At 48.7% G+C, this 11,672-nt stretch overlaps 1 protein-coding gene across 8 annotated transcripts in view; it reads right to left on the bottom strand.

The window, feature by feature from the left end:
• The window catches only part of kaznb (kazrin, periplakin interacting protein b), a 66,990-nt gene that overhangs the window by 1,805 nt on the left and 53,513 nt on the right, over positions 1 to 11,672 (bottom strand). For 6 of the 8 annotated variants that reach the window (XM_062460593.1, XM_062460594.1, XM_062460595.1 and 3 more), the window contains 11 exons: positions 8,159 to 8,353; positions 6,436 to 6,572; positions 6,080 to 6,250; positions 5,745 to 5,931; positions 5,501 to 5,634; positions 4,987 to 5,110; positions 1,825 to 2,024; positions 1,509 to 1,627; positions 903 to 1,134; positions 720 to 821; positions 13 to 179 (listed from right to left, as the gene is read on the bottom strand). In XM_062460593.1, coding sequence (XP_062316577.1) covers positions 13 to 179; positions 720 to 821; positions 903 to 1,134; positions 1,509 to 1,627; positions 1,825 to 2,024; positions 4,987 to 5,110; positions 5,501 to 5,634; positions 5,745 to 5,931; positions 6,080 to 6,250; positions 6,436 to 6,572; positions 8,159 to 8,353 — 1,768 coding nt within the window. Of the gene's footprint in view, positions 1 to 12; positions 180 to 719; positions 822 to 902; positions 1,135 to 1,508; positions 1,628 to 1,824; positions 2,025 to 4,937; positions 5,111 to 5,472; positions 5,635 to 5,744; positions 5,932 to 6,079; positions 6,251 to 6,435; positions 6,573 to 8,158; positions 8,354 to 11,672 lie in introns of those variants that run through there. The other 2 variants (XR_009930395.1, XM_062460599.1) reach the window with 2 other exon arrangements.

Genomic DNA, 11,672 nt, shown 5'->3' with positions numbered 1-11,672 from the left:
TAAGATGGTTACCTGAGAGGGATGGCGAGGACCTTCATCTCCTCAGACAGGTGAAGATGCAGCATGTGTTTGTGGACGGGGATCCCCAGGAACCTGGCCATGACCTCAGGGTTGAACGACGGGTCTAAGGCCATCACGGCTCCGTGGACTCCTCTACTCAGGAGACTGTCTGCATACTCCTGCATGGGGCAACACCCACAGTAAAGGGTCATGAGCATGGGGGTCAGATGGCTGAGCGGTTAGGGAATTGGGGTTTTAATCAGAAGGGTGCCGGTTCGATTCCCGGCTGTGTCAAATGACATTGTGTCCTTGAGCAAGGCACTTCACCCTACTTGCCTCAGGGGGAATGCCACTGTACTTACTATAAGTTGCTCTGGATAAGAGCGTCTACTAAATGTAAATGTTATGACACAGTGTTAAATTGACAATTTCAAATGGAACTTTCTGGAGTAAAAACACAGTATTTCTCAGTTGCTAATAACCTGTCCTCACAAAACAGGTAATCCAGTAACTGTGACTACGAATGATTCCTGTATAGCAGTGGTCTTCAGCCCGGGTCCTCAGGACCCACTGTCCTTTATGTTTTAGAGTTTTCCCTGCACCTGATTCAAAAGACTGGTCAACCACGATAACATCTGAAACATACAGGACAGTGGGTCCTGAGGACCAGGATTGGGGACCACCGCTGAATAGAACATAGTGAAAAAAGGGTGGTGGACCTTCAGATCTATGTCTCTGATCCACTTCATGACTCTATGGCAGGACCAGACTATGGGGTCGATGTCCTGCCTCTCACACCTGGTCCGGCGGGCCTGCAAAGCCTGCAGAAACATATGCACTCAAACCCCTACGCCAAATGCGAAACAGTATCCACAGACTGAATAAGAATGAACACCACTGACGTCTTTGTCAAAGCTGAGCATCTGCAGGAGCTGGATGGCCATGAGGAGGGACGTCTGGTGGAACTGGTTGGTGATGTTGAGAAGTTTCTCCAGGTCCCTCCTGCTGAGCGTGCTGAGCAGCCGGCCGTCCACCAGCTGGCTGTGGAAGGACTGGGAGTACTGGGACAAGCCCACGTCGCTCAGCCAAGACTTGGACACCCAATGGTGGTCCATCTCTGCGGCCTTGGAGAGCCTGGTCAAAGAGGGATGATGGGTAAGGAATTATGGCTTCTTCAGAAACGTCTTCACGGATTCAGTTCAATTAGAGCAATCTAGTTGTCCCAGAGCGGCAATCCGTGGAAGCAAGCGTGGTAAAGACACACGCCGTGACGTCAACCGTAAGACGACACACAAGCAGTGGTCACGTGACAGTACAGTACACAGCAGTGGCAAACATGACATTGGCGGCGACCCTATACAGCCGTCAGGTGTCCATCGGTAACAGTAAATGACATGAGAGTCTGAAAGTGTGCGAGAGCAGCCATCACCTGCTGATCCTCGTGAATATACTGTGTTCCAGCACGTGTGCTGGCGCACATGTGGGAGGGTGAGAGATGTGCTGCTCACCCTCGGTTTCCCTCCGCCTCCCTGTAGTCCTCGATGGCGAGGCGTAGCTTCCTGCGGTGTAAGGGGTTACTGACGCCCAGCCCCAGCTCCAGGTCCTCGTCTGTCAGACCCAGCAGCACCTGCAGGACACACCCCCACACTCAGCACTCTGCCACCAGGCCCTGCACTCAGAAAACACGCACACTCACTCACTCACTCACACACACATACACACACATTGCACACACACACACACACACACACACACACACACACACACACACACACACACACACACACACACACACCCACAGCAGAATGCAAATCTAAATAGTACCTTGCCACTTTTGATGTTCTCGGAGCAAGCGCGGACGTACATGGGCATTGCCATGACAACCTCCAGCCAGGCTTGCACTGCCCCTGCCCTCCACTGGGATATGGGTGTGCTCCGAGTGAGCTCCGCCTGGTGGAGGCGGTCCAGCTGCTCCTCTCCATCTGATAGGCTCTGCTGTGTGAGGCTGGAGAGGCTGTCCGAGTCTGGATTGGCCAAGGGAGTTAGAGAGTAGTAGAGGGAGGGGTTTTGGGAAGTCAAAGGAATTGAGAAATGAAAATGACTCATCTGAGAAACCCTTCACAGCAGAAAATGGACAGGCTTTGTGAAAAAGCAGTAACCTGAATGGTCCTTATGTGACAATTCTCCTCTGAGTTGTATCAGCGTACCAACAATATGACTGGGGTGAGCAAACTGTCTGGGAGATCTGAGGACACGAATACATATGTCAGCGGTTCCTCTAGCAACAGAAACACGTCCATTGTGCCAAAGAGCCCTAGAGCTTGATCACCCATTAGGAGGACTACACCCAGGGACAACATGCCCTCTGAGCCAAAACCATCAAGATTACAACCCGCCTTTCCTGTTGGGTTGGAGAAATAGCCATCAGTGTCTCTTAAACTAGTCTCCAATCTCTGTTAATGTACATGGTTTTAGGGCTTGCGGGAACATTTGGGACTATGTGCCACAAGGTTAACCAACGAACAATAATACTTATTATCCTAACTAACTAACACTGCTTTATACAGACAGCAGGGGGCACCAGAGTCAAACTTACCGCCACCTTCTACAACTGCTACAATATGAAATTAAACATCAAAAGAATATTCTTGCACACAGGCACAATTACAATTAAAGCCAGTCTCAGAGTTAACATTTAGCCAGGCATTTGACATTCAAATTCCAAACCTGTTTTACATATTTTTATTTGGCAATGGTTGGAATTAGTATGGGTTTTATGAGAACGTTGATTGGTAATGATTTGGTCAGTTACAGGACTGACAGAGCATGAGTTAGATCAGATTCATGACAGAGACACCGACAGGGGCTTAATGGTTCTGTTTCCTGAGGCCAGAGAGCTTGTTATTTTTCCTTTGAGCCTCTTCCAGGGAAAGAAAGTCCGGCTCAACCAGATTTGATGATCATGTCTTGCATGTAAAAAAATCAAATACATAGAGATTTTCCTGAGAAAATAAATTTTTCATTTAGTCATTTTCGATATCATAGTTTAGTTTTTATCATAGTTTTATTTTGGTGCCACTGTAAACCATCAGGGAAACGGACTTAGTCATCACAGATGAAGAGTTACTGACTGCCAGGTAGGGGAGTCACCATTAGACATGGGGTACATTCCATTCCATTCCATTATGTCCTGACACACACCCTTGTTCCCATGCCAACAGATCTCCTCCTATCAAAGTTTTCCCTTGGATTCTGCTTTTCACCCAATCCTTGAATAGAGCGGTATAGTGAACAAGGGCATGTGTAAGTAAACAACTTCCTGAATGGAGGGTATCCCCAGTGCAGGAGAGTGAGAGGGACATCAGGACACAGGAACAGACTACACACAGAACACAGGCACGCCCATACATATTTAGTTGTTGCTGATTTTTATTTTAAAATAATGTTTCATTTGAATTGCTTTCATGTTGAATATGATAAAACCATCTGCCGGTCAAAGCTGAGGACAGTCCATCTTTCCCTCAGTTACTTCTCGTTCTTTAAATAAAATACTTTATAGATTTACTCTTTTATGCCACATATCCTTAATTACAAAACATTTTGAAGAAAACAATCTGAGACACAAATGTTAGAAACACGGAAAGGTTGTTTTTCGTAAGAACACGAAACAAAAACTGCGAATAAGAATAGCGCCTTGCATTTGGAATGCAAGAAAACGCTAAATTAAAATGTGTGGGTGGGTATGCGGGGGGGGGGGAGGGGGGGTGTTGGAGGGGGGGAGGTATGCGGAAGGAATGAGGAAAATGAGGAAACACAGGGTTTATGACAGTGTTAATAACCCTGCTAACTACGGCCTGAATGGTTGTACAACTACTCTACAAGTGATCAGGAGAGACCAGCGGGTGTTTCATTGCACATTCCTACGCTTCACTTTGGCACAGCTGACAGCATTTAACTGGAGAACTAAAGTGATGTTCCAAGGCCTGAGCGTCATCAGAGTCTAATCACACACCGGACTCTGGTTGACAGGTTCAAACTGTATTTAGCTTTCGAGCAGCAGCTTCAAAGAGGCTCTCCTAGAACAACGTCAAAACTTGTCTTTGTTTGCTTCCGTTGTGAGAAAGAACATTGTGAAACAGAAGCTTGGATATGTTAGCAAGCCAATAATTGGTTAACTCTGGAGAACAAACAAAACCGCATACATACTCTAGAAGTAGCCTCATCATTATCCAACCACCAACCAGGAAAGTACTTGTACCACCTGTAGGGTGTTCTCCATGTTAACCCTCCCTTCATAACAAGCCTGAATCTGACTCAGAATTGGGGTAAAAAAAAGGCCAAAAAGATGTCAAAGCAACTGTCAAATATGAATCATAAAAATACAATTACAAACACTAGGTGCACGTCGATTCCTATCTACATATGCACAGCAGTCCTTCAAGTGTCCAGTTGTAAAAATTAAACATACTAATCAAGACACAGAGAGGATAACACAGCATAAACATATCCACACAAAACAATCCATGTATATATTTATAAGCATGTAAACATATATAAATATGCATACATGTACATCTATAAATATATATCTCATTTACATACATACATTTTGAGGGCAATATACAGGGAGCAAGCAGTTCTCTGTCAGGCTTGTCTTTAGGGCACACTTGGCAACACACACATCAAACCTGGGTCAAGTATTATTGAAATGATTTCAAATCATGGAACTATACTTACATGGGCTTGTTTGGAACAATTTGACCCATCCCGCCCTTCACTTGAGGCAGGATAAACACACTTAAAAAGGTTTCGAAATGATTTGGAATAATATTTGCCCCAGGCTTACTCATCCACACACACACACACACACACACACACACACACACACACACAAACACACACACACACACACACACACACAGTCTATCACACAGCCCCATCACCAGTCAGCGTCCTCCTCTATGTAATAGTCGGGGGTGGGTGTACCATCAAACAGGCCTGGGTCCATGGACTTGCGCTGCTTCCCTCGACCAAAAACCCGCGAGAGCGAGCCCAGAGTCAACTTCTCTTTCTTCTTCTTACGCTTCTGGTCGTCCAACTCCTCCATGGACTGGACCAGGGAGAGAAGGGAGGGAGGAGAGGAGGAGAATATTTAGTTTGTAAAGTCCAAGCTACAAATACTGTTATCATGAGCTTAATGAATGAATCACAACACTGAATTATTTTAGAAGCAGGCAGAATATCCAAGACAAGCCGACAGACACATACCACACATACCACACATACCACAATTCAGACAGACAGACATGCTCCACAAAGCATAATAGACAGATAGCGCAGCACAGGACAGACCGACAGACACCACAACGACAGACACCGCACCACACTAAAAGTCAGGCAGGCCTCAAGACAGACAGACATACAGACAGGCCACACGAGAGGAGGCGGGTACTTATAGAGAGGTGTGTTTACTTGGTCGGGGGGGCCAGGCAGCTCTTACATTGCAGAGGGAGTGGGTCCGGTGGCGGGGGGAGTTGATGTCGCTGGGGGTGGACGAACGGTCGCCGTCCGCCGCCGAGGCGTCCGAGATGACGGAGGGCTGGCGGGAGTGACAGGGACTCACCCTAACCACAGCTGTACACACACACACACACACACACAGTCAGCAAGCGCTTGGTGCTGAGAAAACCCCCCGAAATAGAGTGAAGAGAGTTAGTCCATGGAGCCAGAGAGAGGTGGCCTACCCTGCCTGTCGGATGTGTGTCCGTGGTAGAGGGTCTGCTGGCTCTGGCGTATGGCAGCCGTGAGGGGCAGGTCTGCCTGCATCACCCACTCCTGGCTGCCGTTCACCACAGGCTCGGCCGCGTTGGGCATGGCCACGGAGTGGCGCTTGGGCACGTCCTTGGTGAGCGTGGCCAGAGACTGCTTGGCCTGGCACAGACACACAGAGGGTAGGGTCAGACACGTGAGGAATGTTAGGGAGTGGATATATGGGTACACGAACAGCCACAACGTTATGGACTGACACGTTGACATGTAACCCCCCCCCCCCCCTCCCACACACGTGACAGACACACACCATGGTGAGCTCGGCTTCCAGCTCCTTGATGCGGTTCTCCTTGGTGTCCATGTGTGAGCGCAGCAGGTTGGCCTGCTCCATGGCCTCCTTGCTCTGCCTCCTCAGGTCCCACTTCTCCCTCTCCAGCAGGTCCTTCTCTTTGGCCAGGGCTTTCACTGCATCCTCGCTCTCCTGTCACACACGCACACACACACCGAAAAACTGAAATCCCAGTCAGCGTGCATGTGTGTGTCGAACATGTTGAAACTAAGTAAACAGAGTCACGATATATATTAAACCTTTGTGAGGTTTGTATGGGAGATTGACGTGAACACCAGCACGTGTGTGTGTGTGTGTGTATATGTGTGTGTGGGTACCTTCCGATGCTGGTCATAGTTGCGTATGAAGTCTCGTAGCTGCTCCTCCCTGCTCTCCAAGGTGGTGTAAAGCTGCTGCATCTGGTTCACCAGGTCGGCCTTCTCCACCTTCAGACGCTTACGGTCCTCCTTCATGGCTATGACACACACACACACACACACACAGCTGGTTGTGTATACAGGACCATATTGGGTTGGAGGCGCAGTTACTTAAGGCTGTCACTAGATGGCCCTGTGTCTCCTCGAACCTGGCTAGGAGCCGTAAAGTACTGTTTCGACATCAACAGCTCCCAGTGTATGATGTAATCATCTCACAATATAAGTGGTGGAGTATGTCACCTACTCATCCACTACAGAAAACCATGCCAAACGATGGGTGTGGGGATTAAGTAGACTTATCTGACGAGAGACTGGCAACATACGACATACTCCGAACGACAGAGAGAAAGTTAGAGAGGGGGAATTAGAGAGAAGGGGGACACAGAGGGGGGGGGGGGGGGAGAGAGAGTGGAGAGAGAGGGAGGGGAGAGAGAAAGACAGAAATAGAGAGGGAGGAGGGGAGAGAAAGGGGAGAGACAGAGAGAACGAGATGACGAGAGACAACCAAGGTGACAACCTGTCCTGCTCCTGAACACTTCAACACGCGTGTCAACCATGAAGCATTCATGAGTCAGGAGCACCTCCCGTCATAAGCGTTCTCACTCAACATCAAGACCTGTTCTGTGCAAGTCAGACCAGAGCTCGGCGGTTAGGAGTGCCTGACACCTGTTCCTAAAGTTGGCATGACAACCCCAGAGAAAGGAGAAACCAGATGCGATCATTTGTTTTTCACAGGCAGTTTTGATAAACACACGCTGACAGTCTCCCTATATGCTCTACCACATTTTAGACAACCAAGACAGAAAACCTACCTGTAGAAAACAGGAGGTATATTAAAGAAGTTTTACTGAGTTCAGCAAGTTCATATTTTCCCTGCAATGGGAGGGGAGGACAATTTCTAAACCGTACGCGGAACCACATTTGGCAATAGTATGAAGATTATTTCTCAACACATACTCCACATAGCATTCGACTTTTTCTTGCCAAAAAGAAGACCTGGTATTTAAAAACCAGAATATTTGCGTATGTGTTTGTGGGTGTGTGTGTGTCACCATTTATGGAACTCAAGCTAATATTGTAAAGAGTGACTAGATGTTCCCAGACCACAAGATATGTCCCTCATTCCATGTGAAGAGAGATACCAAACAGGCTTGTTTGTTGACATCAAAAGAAAAACTGAAGATAAGATCTGTACACCAAATCACATACTGTGTTTGGTACCAGTCAAGGGATGTTACTTAACATAGCATACATACCAGGTACCCGTCTGAACGACCCATCTGAATTGATACAAAGTAATGTATACTGTTTAGAATTGTGGTGTAGAAGCTGTCAGGTTTCGGTTCATATAGGTGAGGCGAAGGCTGGTGTCGGGGGACATGACGTTAAGGTAGGCGTGAGGGGAGGTGCCCTGGTGGCTCACAGGGTACAGCCTGCATGTCCTCCCCTATCTCTCTCTCTCTCTCCCCAACACGTTCTGTCTTTCTACACTGTCACTACCAAAACAATGATCTTAAATGTTTAAAAAGGCAAGCGAGAGGGTTTAGCCAGGAGTCAGCTGAAGATGCGCCTCAGCATGCGGACTCAGGGTAGGGGGGTTTGCGGCAAGTGTTGAGGTCCTGACCTTGCAAGGCCTCCTTGGCGCGGCCCAGCTCCTGCTCCCGGTCGCCCAGCTGCACCCGGAGCTGCGTGGCGGACAGCAGCGCGGCCGAGCACGAGCCCTGGCTGCTCTCCTCCAGGTCCTTAGTCAGCATGTCCTTCATCTGACGCAGCAGATGCACCTCCTCCTGCAGCTGACACACCTCCTCCCGCAGCAGCACTGGACACGCACGCACACGCACACGCACACACACGCATTCACGCACGCAACACACACAGACACGCACAGAGAAGAGAAACATTCATTTCACTTCCAACTGAAAACAGATAAGCGGTCAACACGTTCTTGCCATCACTAGATGAGACGGAGGGAGGGTGTGAAAGGATAGAAGAAGAGAAGGTCACAGTGTGAGGGTGAGGAAACCGACGGAGAGCTAGAGGAACGAGCGAAAGAAGGAAGAAAGAGAAGAGAAAAACGGCAGAGATTAAAATGGAACGAGTGCGTGAACAATGAAGCATATGCAAGCTATTTGACACCTTTTTTTGCCATGAGAATACAAATACTCACTCACACACACACACCAACAAATAAGAAGTGGCAGCTCAGCACTCAGGCTGACAGGGCTACACACACACACAGCAGTTGAGAGACCAGCTTGATGTGGCTCAGTTGAAATATCATCCCCACAAGCCTCCGACCTCATCCTTGTTTTCCAGCTTGGTGTGTTTTCCTTCGACGGAGGCTTTCCTCCAAGCCTCCAGGGAGAGAGATACTCAGGTCGCAAGAAGCCAAGGAAACAACAACAACACGGGGAAACACACACACAACCCCTGCTGATAGAGACCCATCTATCACGGCACCCTTTGTCGCTTTTTACACTGTTTCCCTATCAGACGAGTTAGCGCTTCAAGAAAAAGGTAGTTGGAGTTAGGAGACTCAAACTTAGTTTCCATACCTAGCCTCCTCTAGGAGAAGACTCCACGAGACTCTTGCTCGTGAGTCAATGATGACAAGAAAGATGTGTGTTCCAAACTACTGTTTTTCTGCAGCAAGTTGTGTCTGGTTTAAGGAGATAGTGTGTGCACGAGTTCCTCCAGGTGTGCATATTTTGGCTGAGTGTGTGTGTGTGAGCCCATGTTTATGTGCTCGGCAGTATATGTGTGTGTGAGTCTACGTGTTTGCGTTTGGCTGTGTGTGTGTGTGTGTGCGGGCGAGTGCGTGTGTGTGTGTGTGAGAGAGAGAGAGAGGAAGCCAGGGCCCCCCAGGCCCGCAGCCAGTCTGCAGGAGGCTGCAGAGACCTAGATAAGGCAGGCAGGGACAGTCCATCGGTCACTGTCTGCCCAGACAACCCAGACATACCAGGAAGCTCTCTATTCTACAGCACAAGGCACAGAGAGCTGCTCTCCTGGAGAGAGCAATCTCTGGCTGCCTTCTTGCGGGCTAAATTGGCCCATTCATCCGTCCACCTTCAGGCTTCCTTCGTCCCAGACGGGCCCACTGACGCGTTTGATCGCTCCGTCGAGGCCGGGGCGGAGTGGCGCCGCCCAGGCTGTCGAAAGCGTTCCGCTGCCCGATCGGTGAGCTGCCGGGGGATGGAAGCGGTGGCCCTGACTGTGACCCCGGTGTGATCTCCGGGTGTCTGGGATCCACATGAAGAGCTGTGGTTGTGTTCCATTATGGGAAGCAGGGCCTGCTGTTTGGACTGAGCTGGAACCCAGGGTGTGAAGTGTGTCTGGGCTTCAGAGTGCAGGTGTGGGGATGTGTCGCTCTGGAGCCAGTTGGCGCCTGTGATCGCAGCCTGGCCATGATGGTGATGATCATGATCCGCAGAGTCAACAGGTTCAACATGTAGATAGGAAATTCCGAGGATACAGTGTCGCCCTAGGACAGGCAATTGGAACTGTAAACCGATCACCAAAAGAAAAGATGAAAAATGGTGAGGGCTCGCCATGAAGAGATTGCTGGGAGTGCAGAGAGGGTGATTTCCACAGGAGCTATTAGTGCCATAATTCTCTCAAACACACCATCCTATTGATCCTGTCTCAGCCCTCAACGCCCCCTCACCCAGACACACAAACTCAACCTCGTGTTGCTGCTCATTGCCATCACAGACAGCGGGAGAGATGAAGCCAGAGGTCGGCCAAAGGCCCTGGAAGCTTCTGTGTTTTACCATTGACAAACGGCATCCATCTATGTAAGAGCTGGTGTGCAGCATATCAGGGGGGAACATGGATGTTGGCGGGGGGGGGGGGGGGGGGGCCTTCATCTTTAATATTCTTTGCGAAAGAGATACCTGGTCTATAAACACTAGACCTATAAGAACAATATTCCTTATCGACTGTCTCTTGATGGCCCTCAGCACTCCCAATGATCGGTGGAAAACAGATACTCCTCCGCTCAGCTGTGTTCTACAACACACAGCTATCCTGTGCTCTGGTCTACAACACACAGCTATCCTTTGCTCTGGTCTACAACACACAGCTATCCTGTGCCCTGTTCTACAACACACAGCTATCCTGTGCTCTGGTCTACAACACACAGCTATCCTGTGCTCTGGTCTACAACACACAGCTATCCTTTGCTCTGGTCTACAACACACAGCTATCCTTTGCTCTGGTCTACAACACACAGCTATCCTTTGCTTTGGTCTACAACACACAGCTATCCTTTGTTCTGGTCTACAACACACAGCTATCCTGTGCTGTGGTCTACAACACACAGCTATCCTTTGCTCTGTTCTACAACACACAGCTATCCTGTGCTCTGGTCTACAACACACAGCTATCCTTTGCTCTGTTCTACAACACACAGCTATCCTGTGCTCTGTTCTACAACACACAGCTATCCTGTGCTCTGGTCTACAACACACAGCTATCCTTTGCTCTGGTCTACAACACACAGCTATCCTTTGCTCTGGTCTACAACACACAGCTATCCTTTGCTCTGGTCTACAACACACAGCTATCCTGTGCTCTGTTCTACAACACACAGCTATCCTGTGCTCTGGTCTACAACACACAGCTATCCTTTGCTCTGGTCTACAACACACAGCTATCCTTTGCTCTGTTCTACAACACACAGCTATCCTTTGCTCTGTTCTACAACACACAGCTATCCTTTGCCCTGTTCTACAACACACAGCTATCCTTTGCTCTGGTCTACAACACACAGCTATCCTTTGCTCTGGTCTACAACACACAGCTATCCTTTGCTCTGGTCTACAACACACAGCTATCCTGTGCCCTGTTCTACAACACACAGCTATCCTGTGCTCTGGTCTACAACACACAGCTATCCTGTGTGGATGGTGTACATGAGCAGACTCATCCATCATTTTAACAAGCGTCCCCTTGGAAGCCATTAGACTGACATGTTGTAAAACTGTATTATTTGCCTCTGCTTTAGACATCCCATGTTAAAAATGTAATGTTGTTAATGTTGTTGCAGGTAATTAGCTACAGGACTAAAGCGTCCTAAGCAGAAGAAGAGTATACTTAAATCAAATTGAAATGTAGTTCATCAGAGCTTCATACGTTTT

This window comes from Osmerus eperlanus, chromosome 1 (genome assembly GCF_963692335.1).
Source record: "Osmerus eperlanus chromosome 1, fOsmEpe2.1, whole genome shotgun sequence".
NCBI classification, from domain to species: Eukaryota; Metazoa; Chordata; class Actinopteri; order Osmeriformes; family Osmeridae; genus Osmerus; species Osmerus eperlanus.
The sequence above is the reverse complement of the archived record's forward strand: the minus strand, read 5'-3'. Positions and strand labels throughout refer to the sequence as shown.